This window comes from Neophocaena asiaeorientalis, unplaced genomic scaffold, assembly GCF_003031525.2.
Source record: "Neophocaena asiaeorientalis asiaeorientalis breed wild unplaced genomic scaffold, Neophocaena_asiaeorientalis_V1.1 scaffold879, whole genome shotgun sequence".
Classification (NCBI taxonomy): Eukaryota; Metazoa; Chordata; class Mammalia; order Artiodactyla; family Phocoenidae; genus Neophocaena; species Neophocaena asiaeorientalis.
In genome coordinates, this window is record NW_020175527.1 from 60,629 (window position 1) to 81,221 (window position 20,593).

General features: G+C 50.9%; 1 protein-coding gene across 1 annotated transcript; it reads right to left on the minus strand.

Moving 5' to 3' along the window:
• Positions 1-599: 599 nt before the first annotated feature.
• On the minus strand, positions 600-18,877 carry CHRNB4 (cholinergic receptor nicotinic beta 4 subunit). Its single transcript, XM_024768979.1, has 6 exons — positions 18,823-18,877; positions 14,384-14,532; positions 7,158-7,202; positions 6,945-7,054; positions 4,873-5,860; positions 600-1,469 (listed from the first exon to the last, which is right to left on the minus strand). The coding sequence occupies exons 1-6, from the start codon at positions 18,875-18,877 to the stop codon at positions 1,329-1,331; spliced, it is 1,488 nt and encodes a 495-aa protein (XP_024624747.1). The 3' UTR covers positions 600-1,328.
• Positions 18,878-20,593: the final 1,716 nt, after the last annotated feature.

Genomic DNA, 20,593 nt, shown 5'->3' on the forward strand with positions numbered 1-20,593 from the left:
ACCCATGTCCCCTGCATCGGCAGGCAGACTCTCAACCACTGCGCCACCAGGGAAGCCCTAGAGGTTATTCTTGTAGAGACTAAACTATAGTGATGGAGAAAAGCTCAGTGGTTGCCGGGAGTTAGGGGTGGAGGGACACGTGACCATAAAGGAGTAGCAGGTGGGAGCTGTTTTGGGTGATGAGTGACTCCTATATCCTGATTACATGACTCTATACATATGTTAAAATTAATAGAACAGTACCTAAAAAGTCAGTTTTATTGTATAATAATTTTTAAAATAGATTATTTGAAAAGTCCTCCTCCATCGCACAAGTATTTTGAGTGCTTACGACTTGCCAGGCACTGTTCAAAAGGCAGTATGTAGGGGAAACCAATCAGAGCATCTGTGAGGGAGCCACACCTGACCCAGCCAGGATAAAAAGCAGAACATGACCAGGGCCGCGGAGCATGGAGGAGAGAGCCATTCCTTTCAGGTGAGGTACAAGGGAAAGCTGCTGAGGGGGGGAGGAATCTGAGATTGAAGGAGGAATAGGAGCCATGTCTTCATTCAACAAACATTTATTGAGCACCTACTATGGGCCGAGCTCTGTCCTAGGCCCTGAGGATACCACAGCAAACACGAAGGGCCAGGTCCCTGCTCTCACGGAGCTCACACTCTAGCGGATGAGAGTCTCGGGTACCGAGGGCTGCTGGAGGAAGGTGTCAGGGTAATGTGGCTGTGGGGAAAATGCTTTGGGATGAGTGACTGGGGAAGGCCCCTGGGGTAGGTGACATTGGACAAATGATGGATCGGAGCAGAGCCCTGAATGATGCGGCCGTGGGAAGAGCTTACGAGACATCTGGGGAAGAAGGTTTGGGTAGAATGTACAGCAAATGCAGAGGCTCTAAGCTGGGAAGATCTTGAAGCACGTGAGGGACTAAAAGAAGGCCAGTGAACCTAGTGGACAAGGAGGAGTGCAGGGAGATGGAGTGAGAGGTAAGCCGGCATGCAGATCAGATGCCTGGCACACCGTGGGTGCCACTGCTACACGCATCTTTATCCCCAGTGCCTGCTGCAGGGAAGGAAGCCAAGCCGGAATTAAGGTGTCCAAAGACCCTCCTGTAGCGGGTTTCCTGGGGTTCCTCCAAGGCCTTCAGAGAGGACGGTCCAGGCCCCCCCATCCTTGCCCCTCCCATGACCATGGCTGTTTGATGGGGCTGATGGCTGACAGACTCATTTATTTAGGGCCTCATCAGCCGTGACCCAGAAGGAAGCAGCAGACTGTCCGTCTGGCCACTCACATCATCTCACCCCACATCCTGGGGGCCTCAGACATGCAGGGCAGCCTAGGGCCCTTCAGAAGGTGTGTGGGTCTGGAAGAGGGGAGGTAGGAAGAGCCCCACAGTGCCGAGCACACACACAACCACGAACACCCACAGGAACAGCCGGTCCACCACCATGGCCACGTACTTCCAGTCCTCAATGACCTGTGGGCAGACAGAGGGGCCGGTTACAGGCACCGAGTGCGGAGGTCCTCCCTGCTTTCCCTCCTTCCCCAAGCTGGGGCCTCACTATCTGGCCAGGGACCCCGTAGGCCACTTAGAACATGGAGTGGTAAGTTCTGAGTCTGAGGCTGGTCTTTCAGCTGGGTACCTGGGTGCTTCTCGGGTCCTCAATCCACCCGTACCCACGCTGCATGGCATCAGGGAGCCACTGGGAACCAGTCTGTATGGGAAGGTTAGGAATGGAAGGGGTTATTAACGCCACATATGTGATTCGAAACCAAACTGGATTATAAATAAGGGGAATGAAACCTGAGGATCACAGGGCCTCTGCTCTCATTTTCACCCCAAGCCCCCTGCCTGAGCTGGCTTTGCCCAAAGGAAGACTTGAGGTGCACCTAGCTGAGAGGGGGTTGGGCAATGGGACCCGCAGGACACCTGGAAATCCTATTTAATTTGCTCAGTTCCATTAACGGCAGTGTCTGCTAGTTCCTGTAATTAAGAGCCAGCCTCCTTCCACATCATCTGGGCTTCTCTCCACCTCCTTCCCCGCCCCCCATCTTCTCAGGCCCAGGTGTGGGGTATAGGATTGGCAGAAACACGGCTAGCCTCCTGAGGTGCCACCACAGATGTGCCTGCCTCCTTGGCCTGGGGGAGATGCCCCCAGAGAGACCCAGCATTCTGGTCTCCCTTCCCCTCACCCTCTTGCACACCCCAGCCTGTCTGGATCCTTCTGCATGTGTACTTGTCCTGGTGGAAAATGGCTGCATCAGCAGGACTCAGCAGGGACTCTGGAGCTGGAAATTCGGGCAGCAATGGGCAAGCGATGTCAGTGACCCAATTTGTCAGAGCCCTGGTCAGTGGTGTGCATCTCCCCTCCAGGATGATCCCTGCTCAACCAGCCCCACCAAACACACCCCCAGCCAAACACAGCTGCTGTCTGTTTCCTAGATGCAGCAGGCACCGCCCACTTTCCACACGGCACTCTTGGGTTTCTTTATGACAGCCCTAATTGCAAACAACCGTGTGTGTGTGCACGCGCGTGTGTGCGTGAGTGTGTGTACGCTCCTTTTCCCCTCTTTTTATATTTTTGTGCTATTTATAGTGACCAGTTAATCACCAGGGAGGGTGAAAGTGCTGAAGATGAGAAACAGCCCAGGCTGGCTTAGGGGTGGGCATGCTCTGGAAGGGAAGAAAGCCTCTTCTCTCCAGCTAGACATGAGAAAGTCGATCAACCAGTAAGGCCCCCATGTGTGTCAGTTCAGGGCAAGGCACTGCGAAGTGCAAGGAATGTTAATGACATCAGAAAGATCTGAGTATAGAGCTTGGCTCTGCTCTGTGCCAGCTGTGTGACCTTGGGCAAGTTAATGAGCCTCTCTGGGCCTAGCTTTTTTTTCTATTGTAGAATCGGGATTCAAGTAAATGACACTTCACAGGTTCCTGGCAGAATTAGCAGTAACGTATGTCACTTCCTGGTAGAGTGCCTGATGTGTGGTTGGAGCTCAATGAACACTGGCAAATATAATAACTGTGGGCCCTGCCTGGCTCCTTCCCACAAAATGCTTTTAATTAATTGAGTTAGAAAGAGGCAGAGGCCTGTGAGTATCTAGGGGGTGGTGAGACCTTTAGAAGAGAGAGCTCAGGATGCGGGTGGCTCAGCCAGGGCTGCAGGAGACCAGTTTCTCAACCTGCATATGCACAGGAACCAGCGGGAATCTGGTGAAAAATGCAGCTGCTGGACCACCTCCCACAGAGATCCCAGCTCAGTCAGAACAGGTGGCCCCAAAGCTGTATTTTGAAAAGTTGCCCAAGTGGTTCCTAATTAGCCAGGAGGGCCCCAGTCTGTATATTAATATTTGGGAATCAATGAATTAGGTGATACTGAGTTACTGAATGGTTCTGAACTAAAGCAAGCATAATTAAATTAATTTTTTAGAAAGTGAAATCTGATAATCCTATAGAGCTGTGCTTCTCAAACTGGACCAAGCCTAGGAATCCCCTGGGGATCTGGTGAAAGCGTAGCTGCTGAGCCAGCAGGTCTGGGGTGGGGCCTGAGATGCAGCATTTCTAAACAGCTCCCAGGTGAGACCGGTGCTGCTGGTCCAAGGACCACACCCTGAGGACAAGGGTGTAGAAGAACTTGTGTGCTATATTCCGCTTGTTAGCAATTCTTTCTTTTTTTCACAGTGTAATTTTGGAGCTTTTCCACCCTGCTCTTTTCTCTTGGCACTAAATAATGGAATCCCCGTGCTTTCCCTTGAGAATGTAGCTAGTGAAAAGGAATCACAGAAAGGTAAGAACAAGGCGATGCCCTCTTTTTCACATGCAGCTGCTTGTTGTGGCGTAAAAACCTGTTCAAAGAATCTGATTTGATAAGGTGTTAAAATGCGAACATTCCCAAGAGTCTGAAACTTGTTCTCTAACCCAGTCTGGAAATGTGTGTGAAAATTTCTAACCGTACCATCACGTTCTGTGTTTAGTTATAAAATCGTCCTTTGAAGCATTAACTTCAAAGGAGTCAGTCAAGACACCTAAACTCTAGAGCTCACGGCTTTGTCCTGGGGAAGTAAACTTAACCTCTTTTTAGAAATCTGTAATTGTACTTGATAATTTATTATCCTGGTAGCAATAATATTTAAATGGATGGTTCTATACTCCTAAGAGTTATAAATGTTTGTATGGCTTCTTGGCAAGCCTGACAAGGATGGGAGCATATGCCCTTGGTGCCCTGGCCCACCTGTGTCCCTAAAGGCTGCAGAATCATTTTCCAGCCCACGACGGCCTTCCACTTTCTGCCTGCTTCTCCTCTCTTCTCTGCCCCAGGGCTTTCTCTAGCACCCAAACTGCTTGCTTCACAACCAGCTGGCAAAACCAGGAAGTGCAGGGGAGTTAATGCCCCCAAGGTTACTAGAGCCTTGGGGATGGGAGCTAATGGGCAAATACCCTCCTCCCTCCTGGGGGATGATTCTGAGAGTTGCTTCCATGCTTCCGGCTTCCGCAGAGGTTCTCTGACTGGACTAGCCTCCAGAGCCCGTGGCAGTATCCTGCTCACTGATACCGACATTGGCTTTCCACCTTTCCCTGTCTCACTTTCTCCACTTCCTCACTGTGCTTCCTGGGGATCACTTCTCAAAAAAACTCCCTCTGCCCAGGTGTTTATATCAGGTTGTGGGGAACCCACAACAAACCAAAAAGGATCACTAGTACTTCCTTCCTATCCCTTCATGCACGAAACTAGAATAAAACTCATTTCAGTTTTGGATTCCTTATTCAAACAAAGAGTTTGAGAACCCTTGTCTCATGAATTAACTTCAGGAAATGGGAAACTGACTATATTATCCCAGCCTCTTCCAATGGGCGGGTGTTGGGGGCTGGGCTAGCAACTTACACTCTGGTCCTGATCGTCACTCTTCATGTGCTGGGCAATGAAGCTGACACCCTCTAAAGCCTCCTGCACATCCTGCTTGAACCTCCCAGAAGACCTCAGCCGGAAATCCCTGGGGATACCCGCTGAGTCAGAGCCGGCTGGAGATTTGGGAGCTGCAGAGGCAGGGTTCACAAAGTACATGGAGTTCCCGTAGAGGTTGGAGGAGCTGGTGGGGCCCATGGCCGAGGCGGTGGTGGTGGCCTTGGACTTGGTCAGGTGAGCCTGACTGGGCTGGGGGGCCCTGGAGGGGCTGCTGTCAGGGCGCTTCATGAAAAGGAAAGTGGGCAGCTTGTGTAGGAAGCAGCGCTTGACCCAGGGCGCCATGGTGTGCGTGCTGGGTGAGCGGTGGTGCACGTTGAGCACACAGACGCTGGTGACGATGGAGAAGGTAACCAGCACCATGGTGAACATGAGGTATTTGCCGATGAGCGGCACGTCGAGGGAGGTGGGCGGCACGATCTTGGAGATGAGCAGCAGGAAGACGGTGAGCGCCAGCAGCACAGAGATGCACAGCGTCATCTTCTCGCCGCAGTCGGAGGGCAGGTAGAAGACGAGGATGGCCAGGGAGGTGATGAGCACGCAGGGGATGATGAGGTTGATGGTGTAGAAGAGTGGCTTGCGCTTGATGATGAAGTCGTAAGTCACGTCCACGTAGCTGGGGTCCTGCGGGTTCACCGTCCTTCGCCCAGGGAGGGCAACTATGTCCCATTCACCACTGGGGGTGAAGTCATCCATGCTGGCCGTGGGTGACTTGAGGACCATGTCGATCTCTGTGTGGTCGTAGGTCCAAGAGCGGAACTTGAGGGTGCAGTTCTGCTGGTCAAAGGGGAAGTGCTTCACCTCGATCTTGCAGGCACTCTTGTAGATGGCAGGGGGCAGCCACATTATGCTTCCATTGGAGCGGACCACCACATTGGTGTAGAGGGACACCTCGTAGGTACCGTCGGCACTGGGGGTGGGGACAGGGCGTGGAGGAGAATATCATGAAATCCATAGATGATGCCTGGCTGTTCTTAGAACTCACCAAAGAGCCCTGCGGGATTATTTCTCACTAATCACTCTTCCAAACCCCCATGCCCTCACCGGAAAGGCCTGCTTTACTTGGCAACTGCCAGGTGGCGAGAGCCCTGCCATGAAACAGCGTGAAGGCTTTACATAGATTTGCTCATTTAAGCCTCACAACAGTCCAATGAAGTAGATATTATTATCATCCCCATTTTACAGATGGGGAAAAACAAGGCTCAGAGAAGTTAGTTGTCCTCTTCAAGGTCAGAAAACTAGTAAGCAGTACAATTAAGATTTGAAGTCAGGTCTTTCTGTCCTTAGATCACCTACTCCTAATCATTTCTCGCTTCTGCTGGTAGGACTGCGACCTGGGAAGTCTCTTTATCCCCCTCCACCTACCTGAGATATTTATGCATATCACGTCAGTGCTACCAACACCCAACACTGACAGAGCAACCGAAGGTCAGAAAGAGGACAGTATGGGGCTTCCCTGGTGGCGCAGTGGTTGAGAATCTGCCTGCTAATGCAGGGGACACGGGTTCGAGCCCTGGTCTGGGAAGATCCCATATGCCGCGGAGCAACTAGGCCCGTGAGCCACAACTACTGAGCCCGCGTGTCTGGAGCCTGTGCTCCGCAACAAGAGAGGCCGCGATAGTGAGAGGCCTGCGCACCGCGATGAAGAGTGGCCCCCGCTTGCCGCAACTAGAGAAAGCCCTTGCACAGAAACCAAGAGCCCAAAATAAATAAATAAATTAATTAATTAAAAAGCTAGTTTAGAAAGAAAGAGGACAGTATGGAGGACAGAAAGAGCACTGGACTTGGGGTCAGGATGGTGGCCCGGGTCCCAGCTGTGCCTGAGTGAGTCGCAAGGCCCTCCCCATCTCTGGCCTCCAATTCCCCATCTGTAACTGAGGGTGCTGGCCCTACTCATCTCTAATTCCTCTTGCAGCCTGACAGCTTGGAAGTCTGGGTGAAGCGCAGGACTGGAGGCCTGGCCCTCACCACCTTGGCCAGCCCTGCCACTTAACTTGTTGTAAAGCACGATGTCAGGCAGCCAGACGCGCTTTGCAGGGATCCTCAGGATGTTCACACCCTCATAGCGGGAGCTGTTCCAGGCCAGGCGGTAGTCTGTCCATTCCTGAGCAGACAGGCAAGGCCCCGTCACTTGTAGGTCCCTCGCCGCCAAGGGGCAGCCCTGGAGAAAACGCCTCCTTGGGCTGGGGACCCTGCAGGGCACTTACCTGTTTCAGCCAGACATTGGTGGTCATGATCTGTTCTCGCTCATTCTGGGGAGGGAAATGAGGTTATCAGTTCACCTGTTAGGAGGTGATAGACCACACTTTATCAAGCAAAAGTCTCTGAGCTCCGGGGCCATATGACCAACCACCAACTTAACCTCCTCGGAGGGCTCAGACGTATTTCCCACCTAACATGCCTGCGACAAACCTCATGATCTCCACCCAGACCTGGGCCTCCGCTGGCATTGCCATCTCAGTGAATGGCATCCCCCAGCCATACAATTCCGCAAGCCAGAAACCTGGCAGTCGGCCCTGATCCCTTGCCCTCTGATCCATCAGTAAGTCCTGTAGGTTGTACCGCCTACATGAGTCTCAAATTTGTCTGATTCTCCCCATCTCCTCTGCCACCATCATCTGTTACCTGGACTGTTGCAGTAGCCTCCCAACTGGCCTTCCTGCTCTGCCTTGGCCTGCCTTTAGTCTATTCTCTATAGAGCAACGTGGGTAATCCTTTTAAAATCTCAGCTCCTCAGACTACATCTCTCTGCTGAAACCCTCCACTCCCCTCCCATCTCATCTAAAGTGAAAGCCAAAGTTCTGCCCAGGACCTGCAAGGACATCCATGATCTGCCCCCCTCCCCCACCTCCATCCCTATTAGCTCTAGTACCTCTTACCTCAACACTTTCCTGTTTGCTCATCCCACTTCAGCTATACGTGTCTCTTTGCTTCTGCCTTTGCACATGTTATTCTCTCTTCCTGGAAATCCACACAGCTGACTTCCTCACTTTCTTCAGGTCTTCCCTGACCTTTCTATATAAAATAGCACCCCATTCCCCTCTCTCCCTGCTTCATTTTTCTTCTTTTTTTAAAATAAAATTAATTAATTAATTAATTTTTTGGCTGCGTTGGGTCTTCGTTGCTGTGCACAGGCTTTCTCTAGTTGTGGCGAGCGGGGCCTACTCTTTGTTGCAGTGTGCGGCCTTCTCATTGTGGTGGCTTCTCTTTGTTGCAGAGCACAGGCTCTAGGCATGCGGGCTGCAGTAGTTGTGGCTCACGGGCTCTAGAGCGCAGGCTCAGTAGTTGTGGCACACGGGCTTAGTCGCTCCGCGGCATGTGGGATCTTCCCGGACCAGGGCTCGAACCCATGTCCTCTGCATTGGCAGGTGGATTCTTAACCACTGTGTCACCCCTGCTTCATTTTTCTTTATAGCTCTTATCACCACTGGCCACCTCTATTTGTGTATTATATGCCACCTCCTACTAGCATCTAAGTTCCTTGAGGGCAGACAGCACCTAGAAGGGTATCTGGGATGTATCAGATGTGAAATAAATATTTTCTGAAGAATATAAGAATCCTACCACAATAATCCAGGCCACCATAATCCATCTCTCACCTGAACCACTGCAAGACCCTCCCAACTGGTCTATGACCACTCTGCACACATACCCCATACAGACACACATCTATTCTTCCTGTGCAGCCAGAAGAAACTTCCAAAGTTCCTGCCATTTCCCCCTTAATCCTATTTTTACTTAGGTCACTTCTGTGGCTTCCTTCACATATAAAATAAAAATCCAACTCCTTCACAGGGTCTGCAAGGTCTTGCCAACTTTCCCGGCTTCATTTCACCTTTATTCTATGCCCTTCCCCCGACATCCGCCCTGGCCTTCTTTAGTTCTCCAAATGTGTCTTGTGCTCTCAGTCTGTACCAATTTCCCTGCCTCCTCTTCACCAAGATAACTTCCAGCATCTTGATATCAGCTTGGAAATCACTTCCTTTAACTAGGCAAGCATATCAGTAGAAAAAGGTTCAGTTGCCAGTCACAGAGAGCCAGAGTGACACTGCCTTAAATAAGTTTATTTCTCTCTTGTAACGGTTTGGACGTACAGGCACACCTTGTTTTATTGTGCTTCACAGATACTGCATTTTTTCAAAATCAGAGTTTTGTGGCAACTCTGTGTGGAGCATCTATTGGCCCCATTTTTCCAACAGCACTTGCTTACTTTGTGCCTCTGTCACATTTTGGTAATTTTTGCAATATTTTAAGCTTTTTCATCATTACTGTATTTGTTACAGTGATCTGTGATCAGTATCTTTGATGTTACTACTGCAAAATATTACAACTCACTGAAGGCTCAGATGATGGTTAGTATTTTTTAGCAATAAAGTATTTTAAACTTAAGTTATGTACGTTGTTTTTTAGACATAATGCTATTGCACACTGAATAGACGACAGCATAGTGTAAACATAAGTTTTATATGCACTGGGAAACCAAAAAAAAATCATGTGACTTGCTTTATGGTGATATTCACTGTGTTGCGGTGGTCTGAAACCAAACCTGCAGTATCTCTGAGGTATACCTATAATACGGTGGCTTTGCTCTACAAAGTCCTTAGGGACCCAGGTTCCTTCCAGATTTCTTCTCTACCACACCTAGAGTGTGGCTCTCATCTGCATGGTCCACAATGACTGCTGCAGCTCCAGTCATTACACCCACATTCCAGACTGTTGAGGGGTAGATGGGAAGAGGAGAGAGAGGATGCATGCCAATGTCTCCCCCCAACCCCAAATGTCTTGTTTTAATTAGAGTATTTAGGCCATTTACATTCAGTGTAGTTACTGATAAATTTGGGTTTAAACCTACCATCTATCTGTTTTCTGTTTATTCCCTTTCTCTCTTTTCTTGCCTTATTTTGGATTAACGATTTTATTATCCATTTCTCCCTATATTAATGTGACTCTTCTTTAGGTAGTTACTCTGGAGTCTGCAATATGCATATACTTGACTTTTTAGCATCTAATATAAATTACTTGACTTTTTAGCATCTGCATCTAATATAAATTAGTTCTTTCATCACTTCCAGAACAAGGCAAGAACTTTAGAACATTTCAATTTCATCTACCCCCTCCTTACTTTTGGGTTATTGTCATGTATCTAATTCTACATATAATTAAAACCTTGCAAGATACTTTTTTCTGTTTTTTTATACTGTCAATATCAATTCAAATTCACCCATATATTTACCCTTTCTGTTGTGCTTCATTCTTTCCTACATTTCTGTATTTCCATCTGGGATCATTTTCCGTATTGAGTCTTCTTGTATTAAATTCTTTCTCTCTCTCTCCTGAAAACATCTTTATTTCAACTTCCTATTTTTTTTTAAAATAAATTTATTTATTTATTTATGGCTGTGTTGGGTCTTCGTTGCTGTGCGCAGGCTTTCTCTAGTTGCAGTGAGTGGGGGCTACTCTTCCTTGTGGTGTGAAGGCTTCTCCTTGTCGTGGCTTCTCTTGTTGTAGAGCACAGGCTCTAGGCGCACAGGCTTCAGTAGTTGTGGCACGTGGGCTCAGTAGTTGTGGCTTGCGGGCTCTAGTGCTCAGGCTCAGTAGTTGTGGCCCACAGGCTTAGCTGCTCCGTGGCATGTGGGATCTTCCCAGACCAGAGCTCGAACCCGTGTCCCTTGCATTGGTAGGCAGATTCTTAACCATTGTGCCACCAGGGAAGCCCTCACCTTCATTTTTAATTATATTTTTACTGGTGGTATATTTCTAGGTTTGCAGTTTTTTCTTGCAGCACTTAAAAAATGTCATTCAATTTTCTGGCTTCCATTTTCAGCTGTTAGTTTTATTGTTGCTTCTGACTTTTGTTTCCCCCCGACTGCTTTTAAGATTTGCTTTGTCTTTGGTTGTCAGGAGTTTGAGTATGATGTACCTGGGTATGATTTTCTTTGTATTTACCCTTATAGGGTTCACAGAGCCTCTTGCATGTGTAGATTAATGTCTTCAGTCAGTTTTGGAAAAATCTCAGTCAGTATCACTTCAACCTTTGTTTCTTATTTTTATTCCCATTCTTTCTGGAACTCCAAATACATGTTAGACCTGACATTTTTATCCTGTATCATATTATCTTCTTTTCTGTATTTTCCTTTCTTTTTTCTATAATTTGTCTAGATATTTTCGATTGACCTCTCTTCCTGTTCACTAACTTTCTCTTCTGCTATGACCAATCTGCTATTAAACCCATCTAATAAATTTTAAATTCTCCATCATTATAAGTTTCTTGAACATATTAATGCATCACATTTTCTTTTCAAGAATGTTTATTTATTTTGTTTATTTTTAATAGTGGTAAAATACACATAAGTTTTACCATCTTAACGGCAGTTATTTAAAAGTCTATGTCTGATGACTCCAGTATTTGAATCATCTGTGTGTCTGTTTCTCTTCTTTTCTCTCTTCATTTTTTCTTATTTAGTCTTGTCTTATTGCCTGCCTAGTAAGTTTTTATCTGACTTTATCTGCCTCCAGGGACGACTTACTTTGGCTTTATGGCAGGCAGTTAGAGGAGGGACAGATCACCTTCATCTAGTCTGTGACTGAGCTGGTTCAAAGCAGGTTTTAGTTTTTGTGAGGGCTGGTCTGTTCTTGATTCATTTTGACTCTTAGCAATGCTCCTTGCAAGGTCCTCACCAAGGCCCCATCTCCTTAGTGGGGCTCCAATTCCAATTTGTGTCATCCTAGCCCTGTAAGAGTGCCAAGCATTCAGCTAGGCTTCCCAGCCTCTTAGCCACCACTCTGTACTCAGCTCCCTAGCCCCTTGGCTCTATACTGTTTACCAATCATCAAACGACAGGAAAAGCACCAGAAGCTATCAGGGTCACCTCCTGGATCCTGGTCCTTCAAGTCCTGGCTAAGCTCTCTAAGACCTTCAAACAGATTTGGCGGAGGACAGGCATTTTTGTCCCCCTTTTCTAATTGTTCTTGTGGAAAAGTTAATCTGCAACAAGATACTCTGTCATTACAGAAAGTTGAAAACCTTCATCTGTCGTAAAAAATACTTTTTTTAAAGTTGAGGTACAATTTACATACAGTGAAGTTGAGGTACAATTCACATACAGTGAAATGCATAGATCTTAAGGGTACAGTTTGATCAGTTTTAACAATGCATTATTCAGGTAACCCACCTCCTTTCAAGGTATAGAACATTTCTGCCACCCAGAAAGTTCTCTCCTTCTTTAGTCCGGTGCCTTAGTCCCCTTTACTCCCCCACAGCTGCCTTCCCAAAGGCAGTCCTGGCCTTCCCAAAGAGCTGCTTCTGAAGGCTTGCTGGCCTTACACAGCACAAACTCCCTGCCTGCTCCCTAGAAACTTCCATCTTTAAACTGGTTATGCCCATAACCCTCCCTCCTTGAAAACCAAACCCTGAAATACAAAAGGAAAAATAACCCCCCAAACCTCATATTTGTTCTGTACACAGCTTTCAGGAATATGACAGCTCACAGTGCTACACTCATAGGCATGGGGCTGGAGGCTGTGTGCCCTCCTCCTTCTGGTAACTTCTATTATCCCACAGGGACCACAGAGCAGATCTGGCAGGGGCAGCCTTAGCCTGGAAGTGTGGCTAGAGCTGCCTTCCTGGTCCCCCTCACCAGGGCAGCAGCTGCAAGGCAGCAGCTGCAAGGCTGCAGCTGGGCTCACTCCATTAAGCAAAAAGCCATTGGCTGGACAATAACACTCAGACACCAGCCTGGGAGCGGCCTGGCTGGAAGCACTTATTCCTTCCAGTTGGCCTTCGGAGGGGAGAGGGACAGAGAGCACAGGCTTTTCACCCCTCCCCCATTCTTGGGCTGTGCTTCCTCCCAGGGGAGGAAGCCAGCCATTAATCTGGCCAAAGCCTTGGTGAGGGCTGTAGGTTGGAGGGGCTGGGTTTGTGAGGGCTGAGTGTGCTAGAGAGAGAGGGTGGCAGTAAGAAGGCAGCCACCAGACCAGAGGAGGCTCAGCCGCATTGGTTGGCTTCCCAAGGCTCAGGAGGAGAGGCACGGTGGATTTCCAGTGCGCTGGCAAGGTCTTGGGAAAAGGAGCGGCCAGTCAGTGTGCGGGGCTGGGTGTCAGGCAATTTGGGATCTACTTCTGGCATCGCCAGAACTCCTGGACAAGGTCCTGGGTTGTTCATCTGATCTTTTTCCATATGCATAAATTAAGGAATTTGCCTAAACCTTGAGACCCCTGACTTGGCCTCTAAGTCATGATTCTTTCATTCCAGACATGCCGTCTGTGCCTTTGCACGTGCTCTTCTCTTTGCTAGGGATATCCTGCCCACTTTGTGCACTCTAGTTTCCCAGTTTGGAGTCACCTGCCAATCCATATCCCAGAACCAGTTAAAATGCTTTGGCTTCAAGCATAGCTGGATGTTCAACAAAACATCCAACTACGAGTGGCTAAAACAATAAGGACATCTGTTATATCACATAAGAGAGCAGGCCAGTCATTTCAGCGTTGGTTAATGCAGTAATTCAATGATGTCAGGATTCTAGGTTGTTGACAGTGATGTTAGGACTCTGTGATTCTCTTGTTTTTCCCCCACAATCATGAGATGGAGGCCATAGTTCCAAATATAAAACCTTCACATGACAATGTCTATGGCAGGAAATGGCAAATCTTTTCTTGGGTCCCTTTTTGAGTATGAGGAAAACTTTCCCAGAGACCCCCGCCCTTTTAGGCAGCCCCTACATCCCAATGCCAGGGCTACAGCTCTTGCCTAAGCCCTGACTGATCGTTGGCTGGAGGAATAGAATTACCATGGTTAGCTACGACTTAACAATACGTGGCAAGGAGGCCGGAGAAGGGCCCATGAAGTTCGTGAGTATCCAATATCAAGTCATAGTTTTATTAACAAAGAAGTTGTGAGGCAGGAATGTCCACTGGGTAGCCCGCCAATGGGCCTGCCATAGACAAGGTGGGCCTCCAACATGGCCATAAGCTTCTCCTCCTTCTACCCTATCATCTCCCCGAGTCTGCTCAACAGATGACCTCACATACCCCCTACCTACTGGGGGGAGATAGGAGCTAGGTACAGAAACCGATGGGTACAGAGGCCCAGGTGTAGGGACAGGACCAGAGGCAGCTGCTGCATCGGTCTAGCCAACTGAGGGTCTGGGTAAGTGAGGGCGGTCACTGCAGGTATGGAAATGAAGAATGGACTACAGAGTGCCAAAGTAGGGTTGTCAGGTCTTGATGTGTGGATGTGGGGCCTCGTAGGGAGTGCTGAGGAAGGTGCCTGAGGGAACCATGGCTCATTGTTAATCTTCCCTGTGGCCCTTTCCACATCCCCACGCAGGTTTGGAGCCCTGCCCCTGGAAGCAGCTCTGAGGGGAGCATGCATATGAGGAGCATGTAGCATACTGTGTCCAGCCGTGGGGAAGGCACAGCTGCCCCCTGTACCTACCACACTGATGAGCTGCGCCAGGGAGAGCTGCAGCTGGATGGAGATGAGCTCTGAGGAGCTGGTGGCTGGGCGGATCAGGTTGTTGTAGCGGGTTTTGTTCAGGAGGTCATCCATGAGCTTCTCCTCCGCGTTGGCCACGCGGCAGTTCCCTGGGAAAACACATAGTCAGATCTGCTGGGTCCTCATCTAGCTGATGGCAGTGAAAGGGAGAGCTGCGAGGGCCAGAGAGCACAGGTGCCCTCGGGGCCAGCTGGAGCAGCTAAGGGGCTGGCAGGCCTGCCTCTCCTTGGAGACTTCAAATTAAATCTACCCAAGACAGAGCTCAGCTCTCTCCTCCCACGCCCTACATCTTCCTCCTCCTGCTCCGTCTAGCAATGAATGGCACCCCACACTCTAGACATCTAGTCCAAAACCTGGGCATCTATTTTGACCCTTTCCTTGGTTCATCCAAGGGGCCACCCAGTTCTATCTATTCTACTTTCCAAATCTCTCAGTCTGTCCTCCCCTCTCCATCCCTCCTGGTCTTGGCTCACCACCCTGCCCCAGGCTCTTCCAGTAGCCTCCTTGCTGGTCTCCCCACCCCCACTCTGCCTCTGCCATCATGTCCCATTCAGTGCCAGAGTGGTCTTCCTACAGCTACTGAACCACAGCCCATCCCTGCCCATAACCTCTCAGAGCTGTCGGCAGAATTCAAATGCAAACGTTTCGGCTTGCCATCCAAAGCCCCTTGGCAGCAGCATTTCTTCCTCAACCTGATCTCTTCTTACCTCTCCACCTCTACGCCCAGGTACTGTATATTTTGGCCATATATACTGCTTTCCTTTCCCCATGTGGCCTTCATTGTCTCACTTCTAAATCTTCAAGCACACTCTTTCTTCTGCCAGGACAGCCCCCCGGCGACCAGCCGTCAAATATCTGAGAGTCTTTCTTGTGCCAGGCATTGTGTTATGCGCTGGGGGTAACAGCCAGCATAAACCCTGGCTCCTGCCCTCAGGGAGCCTCCTGTGTAGTGGAGGAGAGATATTATTCAAACGTGGGTTTGTGTGCAGAGCTGGGGAGATGGTGGCGCTTTCACTGAAAGAGCAAAGGCCTGGGCCAGCGGGAGTTTGCTGGGATCAGACTTGGCCCTACAGCGTTCAGGGTGTACCTTGAGACACCAAATGGAGGGGTCCAGATGGCAGTTGGCTCCTGGTCTGGAGCTTAAAGGAGAGGTCTGGGCTCAGAACCATACCTGCGAGCCAGCAAACGCAGCCTCCTGCAAGGAGCCCCACTGAGCTCCCACAGCCCCAGATCTGCCCCTTTTCACAGCCCAGATCTCTTGCCATGTGGCGTTTGGGTCTTTGTCCCATCTCCCTCACACATCTGGGGAGTGAAGGGGAGGTTCAGGAACTCGATCGTTCACTCTCGTGACGTCAGGTAAGGGCAGTTTGGGGAGGGGCCTGGGAAAGAGGGAGCCTCAGAGGAAGTCAAGGACACCTGAGCAGGAGACCCCAGGAACAGGGGAAGATATGCAGGTGTGCAGAGGAAACAGTGTCGGGGGGCAGGCAAGAAAGTGGGAAAAGGATAAGGGAATAAGGGAGGCTGAGGAGGTGGGGTTGGGTCTGCCGGCTCACCAGGCCCAGGACTGGGATTACATCCTCCGCTGAGGGGCCAGTTCACTCTGTTTTACCAAATCCCACCCTCTGGATGCAGCCAGAGGGCCCAGAGTGTGAACTGCCTGACAGAGCAAGTCTGAGGTGGACTCCTGGGTGGGTGCTGGGCTGGACACGAGACCACGGGGAGCAGCCACCACCCTGCCTGCTCCATGCACTTTCCAACTCATTGCCTATCTGGAGCAAATGCAGCATTTAATGCCTGTGAAAGATGCTCCCAGGGCACCTGCTGCCCACTGTCCCTCCCCCAACCTGCCCCAGGCTGTCCAGAGGGGGTCCTGTGGATGCTTGGCCTACATACTGAGCCCTGTCTCTCATACCCTGGACCCTCTCCCAGAGGCCAGCTGCTTAAATACCCTGGAAGCCAGTCTGTAGCCCCAGGTTATAGCTGGGTCTCTCCCATAGCCCCTCTTTATTATATATATTTGAGTTGACCCATCATTTCAGCAGGGTATGACTTGCCCAAGTCCATCAAGCATGTCTGGGACAGCTCGGGTCAGAATCTGAGGCTTCTGGTCCCCAGCCCTGCAGTGCTGGGGGAGGCTGCGTCCCACATTTCTGCAGCCCCAGGAGGCTGGTGTACCTAGGTACCTGAGAGGCATGGGCTGCTCTGCAGGCTGCGGGGGCTTGTGTTCCTGCTCCAAGCCCACCTGGGATGCTCAGGTTGCTCACCTTTGGGCCTGTCCTGCCTCTCAGTCGTTCAGCTGGCCCCCAGGGACCCTCACCCATCTTGAGGACCAGTTGTGGGATCCAGAGAAAGAGGTTCCGAAAACCTTAGACAATTTAGCCCACTCTCTATTTCTTATCTGGGGAAACTGAGACCAAAGAGGGCGAGGAACTTACTAAAGGAGTCCCAGCAAGTCAGAGGCAGAGCCAGTTAGAGGCCCTCCCCTAACCCCTGTGTCTTCTTTCGCGCCCTTGCTAACTTCCTGGTAAGGAGCCTGTCCCTGCAGAAGCCATGTTGGTGTCCACAGCCAAGTGTGTACTCATGCCTGTGCCTGTGTTTGTACTTGTATACATGCATGGGGGGCAGAGGGGTTTCCAGACTATATTTGTTTAGGCTTTTCAGTCTACTGCTTTATGCCTGTGTGGCCTGCCGGGTTCAAAAGACAAGGAACAGGCCTCTCACCCCCAGATGACAGGGGTGGCCCAGAAGAGGTGGAAGCTTCTGGGGCACAGTTGGGGGTCACCTCCCAGCCCTGGGGCCGGCACAGTTACACAAAGAGGCCACCACTAGGGGTCAGTCGTGACCCAGTGATTCTGAGAAGGAGTGGGCCCACCCTGCCTCTGTCCAGGGCCTTGCCTTCCTTGGCCTTCTCTGGAAAAACTGCTCCCCACCAGTAAGGGGTTAACAGTCTGAGAGGAAGCCATGGCTGGAATTCTAAAACGTGTGAGTGTGTGTACGGATTGAAAAAGCAGAGCAAATGGTAAAAATCTATATTGGTAAAACGGAAAGGCAATACCTATTGGTTTGGAATACAAACCATAGAAAGTAAAGGGTCAGTGGAATCTTGGCAAGTGGGCATCTGAAAGGCAGAGTGATTTTCAGTTGGGGATGTTTGTCCTTACCTGAGGAAGGGAACAAGAGATTTGTATTTATTAAAAGGCAGCTATGGATTCTTTTCAAAAAGTTGAGGTTTTTACGTTTTACAAAAAGCTCACAATATATTATCAGTAGCTTCTCCAATCATGTGCAAGAATCACCTGGATGCTTGTATAAATGCAGATACCCAGGCTCCATTTCCGGAGATTCTGATCCTGTGAGCCTAGGATGGGGCCCCGGGAATGTATAGTGGGTGTTTCTGATGCAAGTGGCCCCAGGACCGTACTTAAGAAACACTGCAACTGACTCACATCTGAGTCCCTAAGTATGTAGTCAAGGCATATCATCCCCATAGAACAGATAGGGAAACTGAGGCCCAGAGAGGGTCACTGAGCAAGTGGTGACAGATCCAGGGTGCACACATGGAGTGCAGACACCATCTTTGGTGAGATCTCCGCTTCCTTATAGGAACTTCATATGTCCCCCTACCCCTTACCTCCAACACCCCTGGTGGTGTGTCTCTGTCCAAGGAAGATATAGCCCTGGTCCTCTAGGCTGACTAGGGCTTGGAGGACAAGCTTGGGCTGGAGGGTAGGAGCTGAAAGAGTCCTTGGAACTCAGGTGGGGAGACTGAGGCCGGGAGCAGACAATCCTCACCATATCTGGACTCTGCCTGGGAAGGGCTAACTGGATTTCCCTTCCGGGTGTCTGCAGGTTCCTGAGGGCCAGGCTCCACTTCACCAGCCCCGCACTCAGCCAAGCTGGCTGTCCCGGCCGGCCAACCCCTAGGAGTGGGTGACCAGAGGCAGAGGTGCCATAAAAGTGTGTTTTCTAGGAGATCCATCCCCAAACACACTTGGGCTGGCGAGTTGGGTAGCCCCACCCCCCACCCTCAGGCTAAGTTTTCCCTATCTACAGTAGCGCTGGGATTAAGCAGAGCTGCCTGTCAAGCGGGTACCACTCAGCCCCTCTGCCCAGCCCAAAGGCGCTCCATATGGAGGGTGGCCCTGGCGGCCGCGCAGAGGACAGGCGGTCCCCACCCCAAACGTCGCAGACCCACTCATCCTGACCCGCCCCTGCTGCCGCGAGTGGGCTTAGCCCCGCCCACGCCCCCATTCGTCCAGGACAATCTCGGGCCACTCCCCTGGGTGCTCGACACCCTCCCTTCCCTCCCACCTGTGGCCAGTCCAGCCGGGCTCTGGCCGACCCAGGCGTCCCTCCCTCCTTCCCCGAAGAGAACTCACCTCGCCCACAAAGGGCAACCAGGGAGAAAAGGAGCAAGGGGAGCAGGCTTCTCATGACGGGCGGGGGCTGGAGAGGCAGCCGAGGCGAGTTCAGCGGTCGGACCACCCGGGCACCGGCGGCCGCGGGCAGGCGAGTGAGAGCCGGTGCCCACGGCCTCGGAGGTTTGAAGTCGTGGTGACGGCGGGCACTAGGACCCCGGGGAGAGCCCAGCCAAGCCCGCTTGGGGGTAGCAGCTGTGAGCTACGCCCACAAGGGGATGGGGCGGGGCAGAAGAGACCCCAGGGGCGGGGCCGGCAACAACCCGGCGGGACTGGCTCTTTTCGGCCAACTGCCTAGGGTCGTCTCCCAGCGGCTGGCCTCTGCGCTTCCCGACCTACTCCGGCCTCTAACTTTCCTTGAAGGGAGGTCGGCGGGACCGTGCATGCACCCTTTGTACAGTTAGGGAGACTGAGGCAGACGCTGGCTCGGGATCCCTCTACTGTTGGGGAAAGTGGTTGTACTCCAGCCGGGAGGTCCCTGGGCTTTGTCTGCCGTCAGGACTCAAGAGGTCTTTCAGAAAAAGATCTCAAGTCTATGCTCCTGCGGTTTGCTGAAAAAAAAGGAGTACTGCAGGGAGTGGGGAGTAAGCCAGCTGGAGTGGGGTGCAGCTATCTGCAGACATTGGGGAAAGGGAGCTTAGGAAAAGTGTGTGGAATTCGGGAGGGTGAAATAGCTCAGGGTCCCCTTACCTAGATTGGGTGACTGGGGAAGGGACAGGATGGAGCCAGAGTGGGCTGGCTGTGTCCTCCCCCTTGAGCCTTACAACCTGTGCTGACCCCAGGCAGCTCTGGTGACTCAAGGGAGCAAGCACCCCCTCCTCCAGCCAGGTGGTCCTGGGTAAGTGTCGGAATCAGTATCATTCCCTTGAGAGCTGGGGGACCTCACAGGATAGGCATCATCGCCAGCGCAGCCCTACTTTTGGACCTGGCCAGAAGTGGTGCCTCAATCCAGGATCCAAAAGAGCCTTTGGCGTATTCCTGTAGACCATGGCACTCCTCGCTCGCACTCCAGCTCCCCGCCCACCCCCTCCCCTGTCTGGGTCCCAACAGGCAAACCTAACAACTGGGACTCCCCTCGTGGCGCAGTGGTTAGGAATCCGCCTGCCAATGCAGGGGACATGGGTTCGAGCCCTGGCCTGGGAAGATCCCACATGCTGCGGAGTAACAAACCCATGCGCCACAACTGCTGAGCCTGTGCTGTAGAGCCCATGAGCCACAATTACTGAAGCCTATGTACCCTAGAGCCCACACGCTGCAACTACTGATGCCCGCGGGCCTAGAGCCCGTGCTCCGCAACGAGAAGCCACCACAATAAGAAGCCCGCGCACCGCAGCGAAGAGTAGCCCCTACTTGCGGCAACTAGAGAAAAGCCAGGCACAGCAATGAAGACCCAACACAGCCAAAAAAAAGAAAAACTAACAACTGGAGGGAAGGTGGGAAGAGCAGGGTCTGGGAGAGTGATCGCCTACAAACGGCAGCTTTGCCACCTTCTCTCCAGGACTCTCAGTCTTGCTATCATATTGCTTCCCCCAATGTCTTTTTTGCTATAATCTGACATGTTGACATATTCTTTTAAAATGAACACTGTTGAAATGGAGCTGACTTTCCCTTTAAGATGGCTTGGAGAATTAAGGTTTGAGTGCATCCTCTCTTCTCCAAACTGCAGCAATAAATAGGTGAAAAATATAAAGCAAACCAAAAAGACATAGCCATCCTGAAAAAATAAGATCTC

Coding starts and splice junctions, on each gene's coding strand:
- CHRNB4 (XM_024768979.1), bottom strand. CDS start 18,877: ATGAGAAGCCTGCTCCCCTTGCTCCTTTTCTCCCTGGTTGCCCTTTGT. Junction 5,861..6,944: donor GACATCGTGCTTTACAACAA/GTTAAGTGGCAG, acceptor CCCCACCCCCAG/TGCCGACGGTACCTACGAGG. Junction 1,470..4,872: donor GTGACGATCAGGACCAGAGT/GTAAGTTGCTAG, acceptor GTCTGCCCACAG/GTCATTGAGGACTGGAAGTA.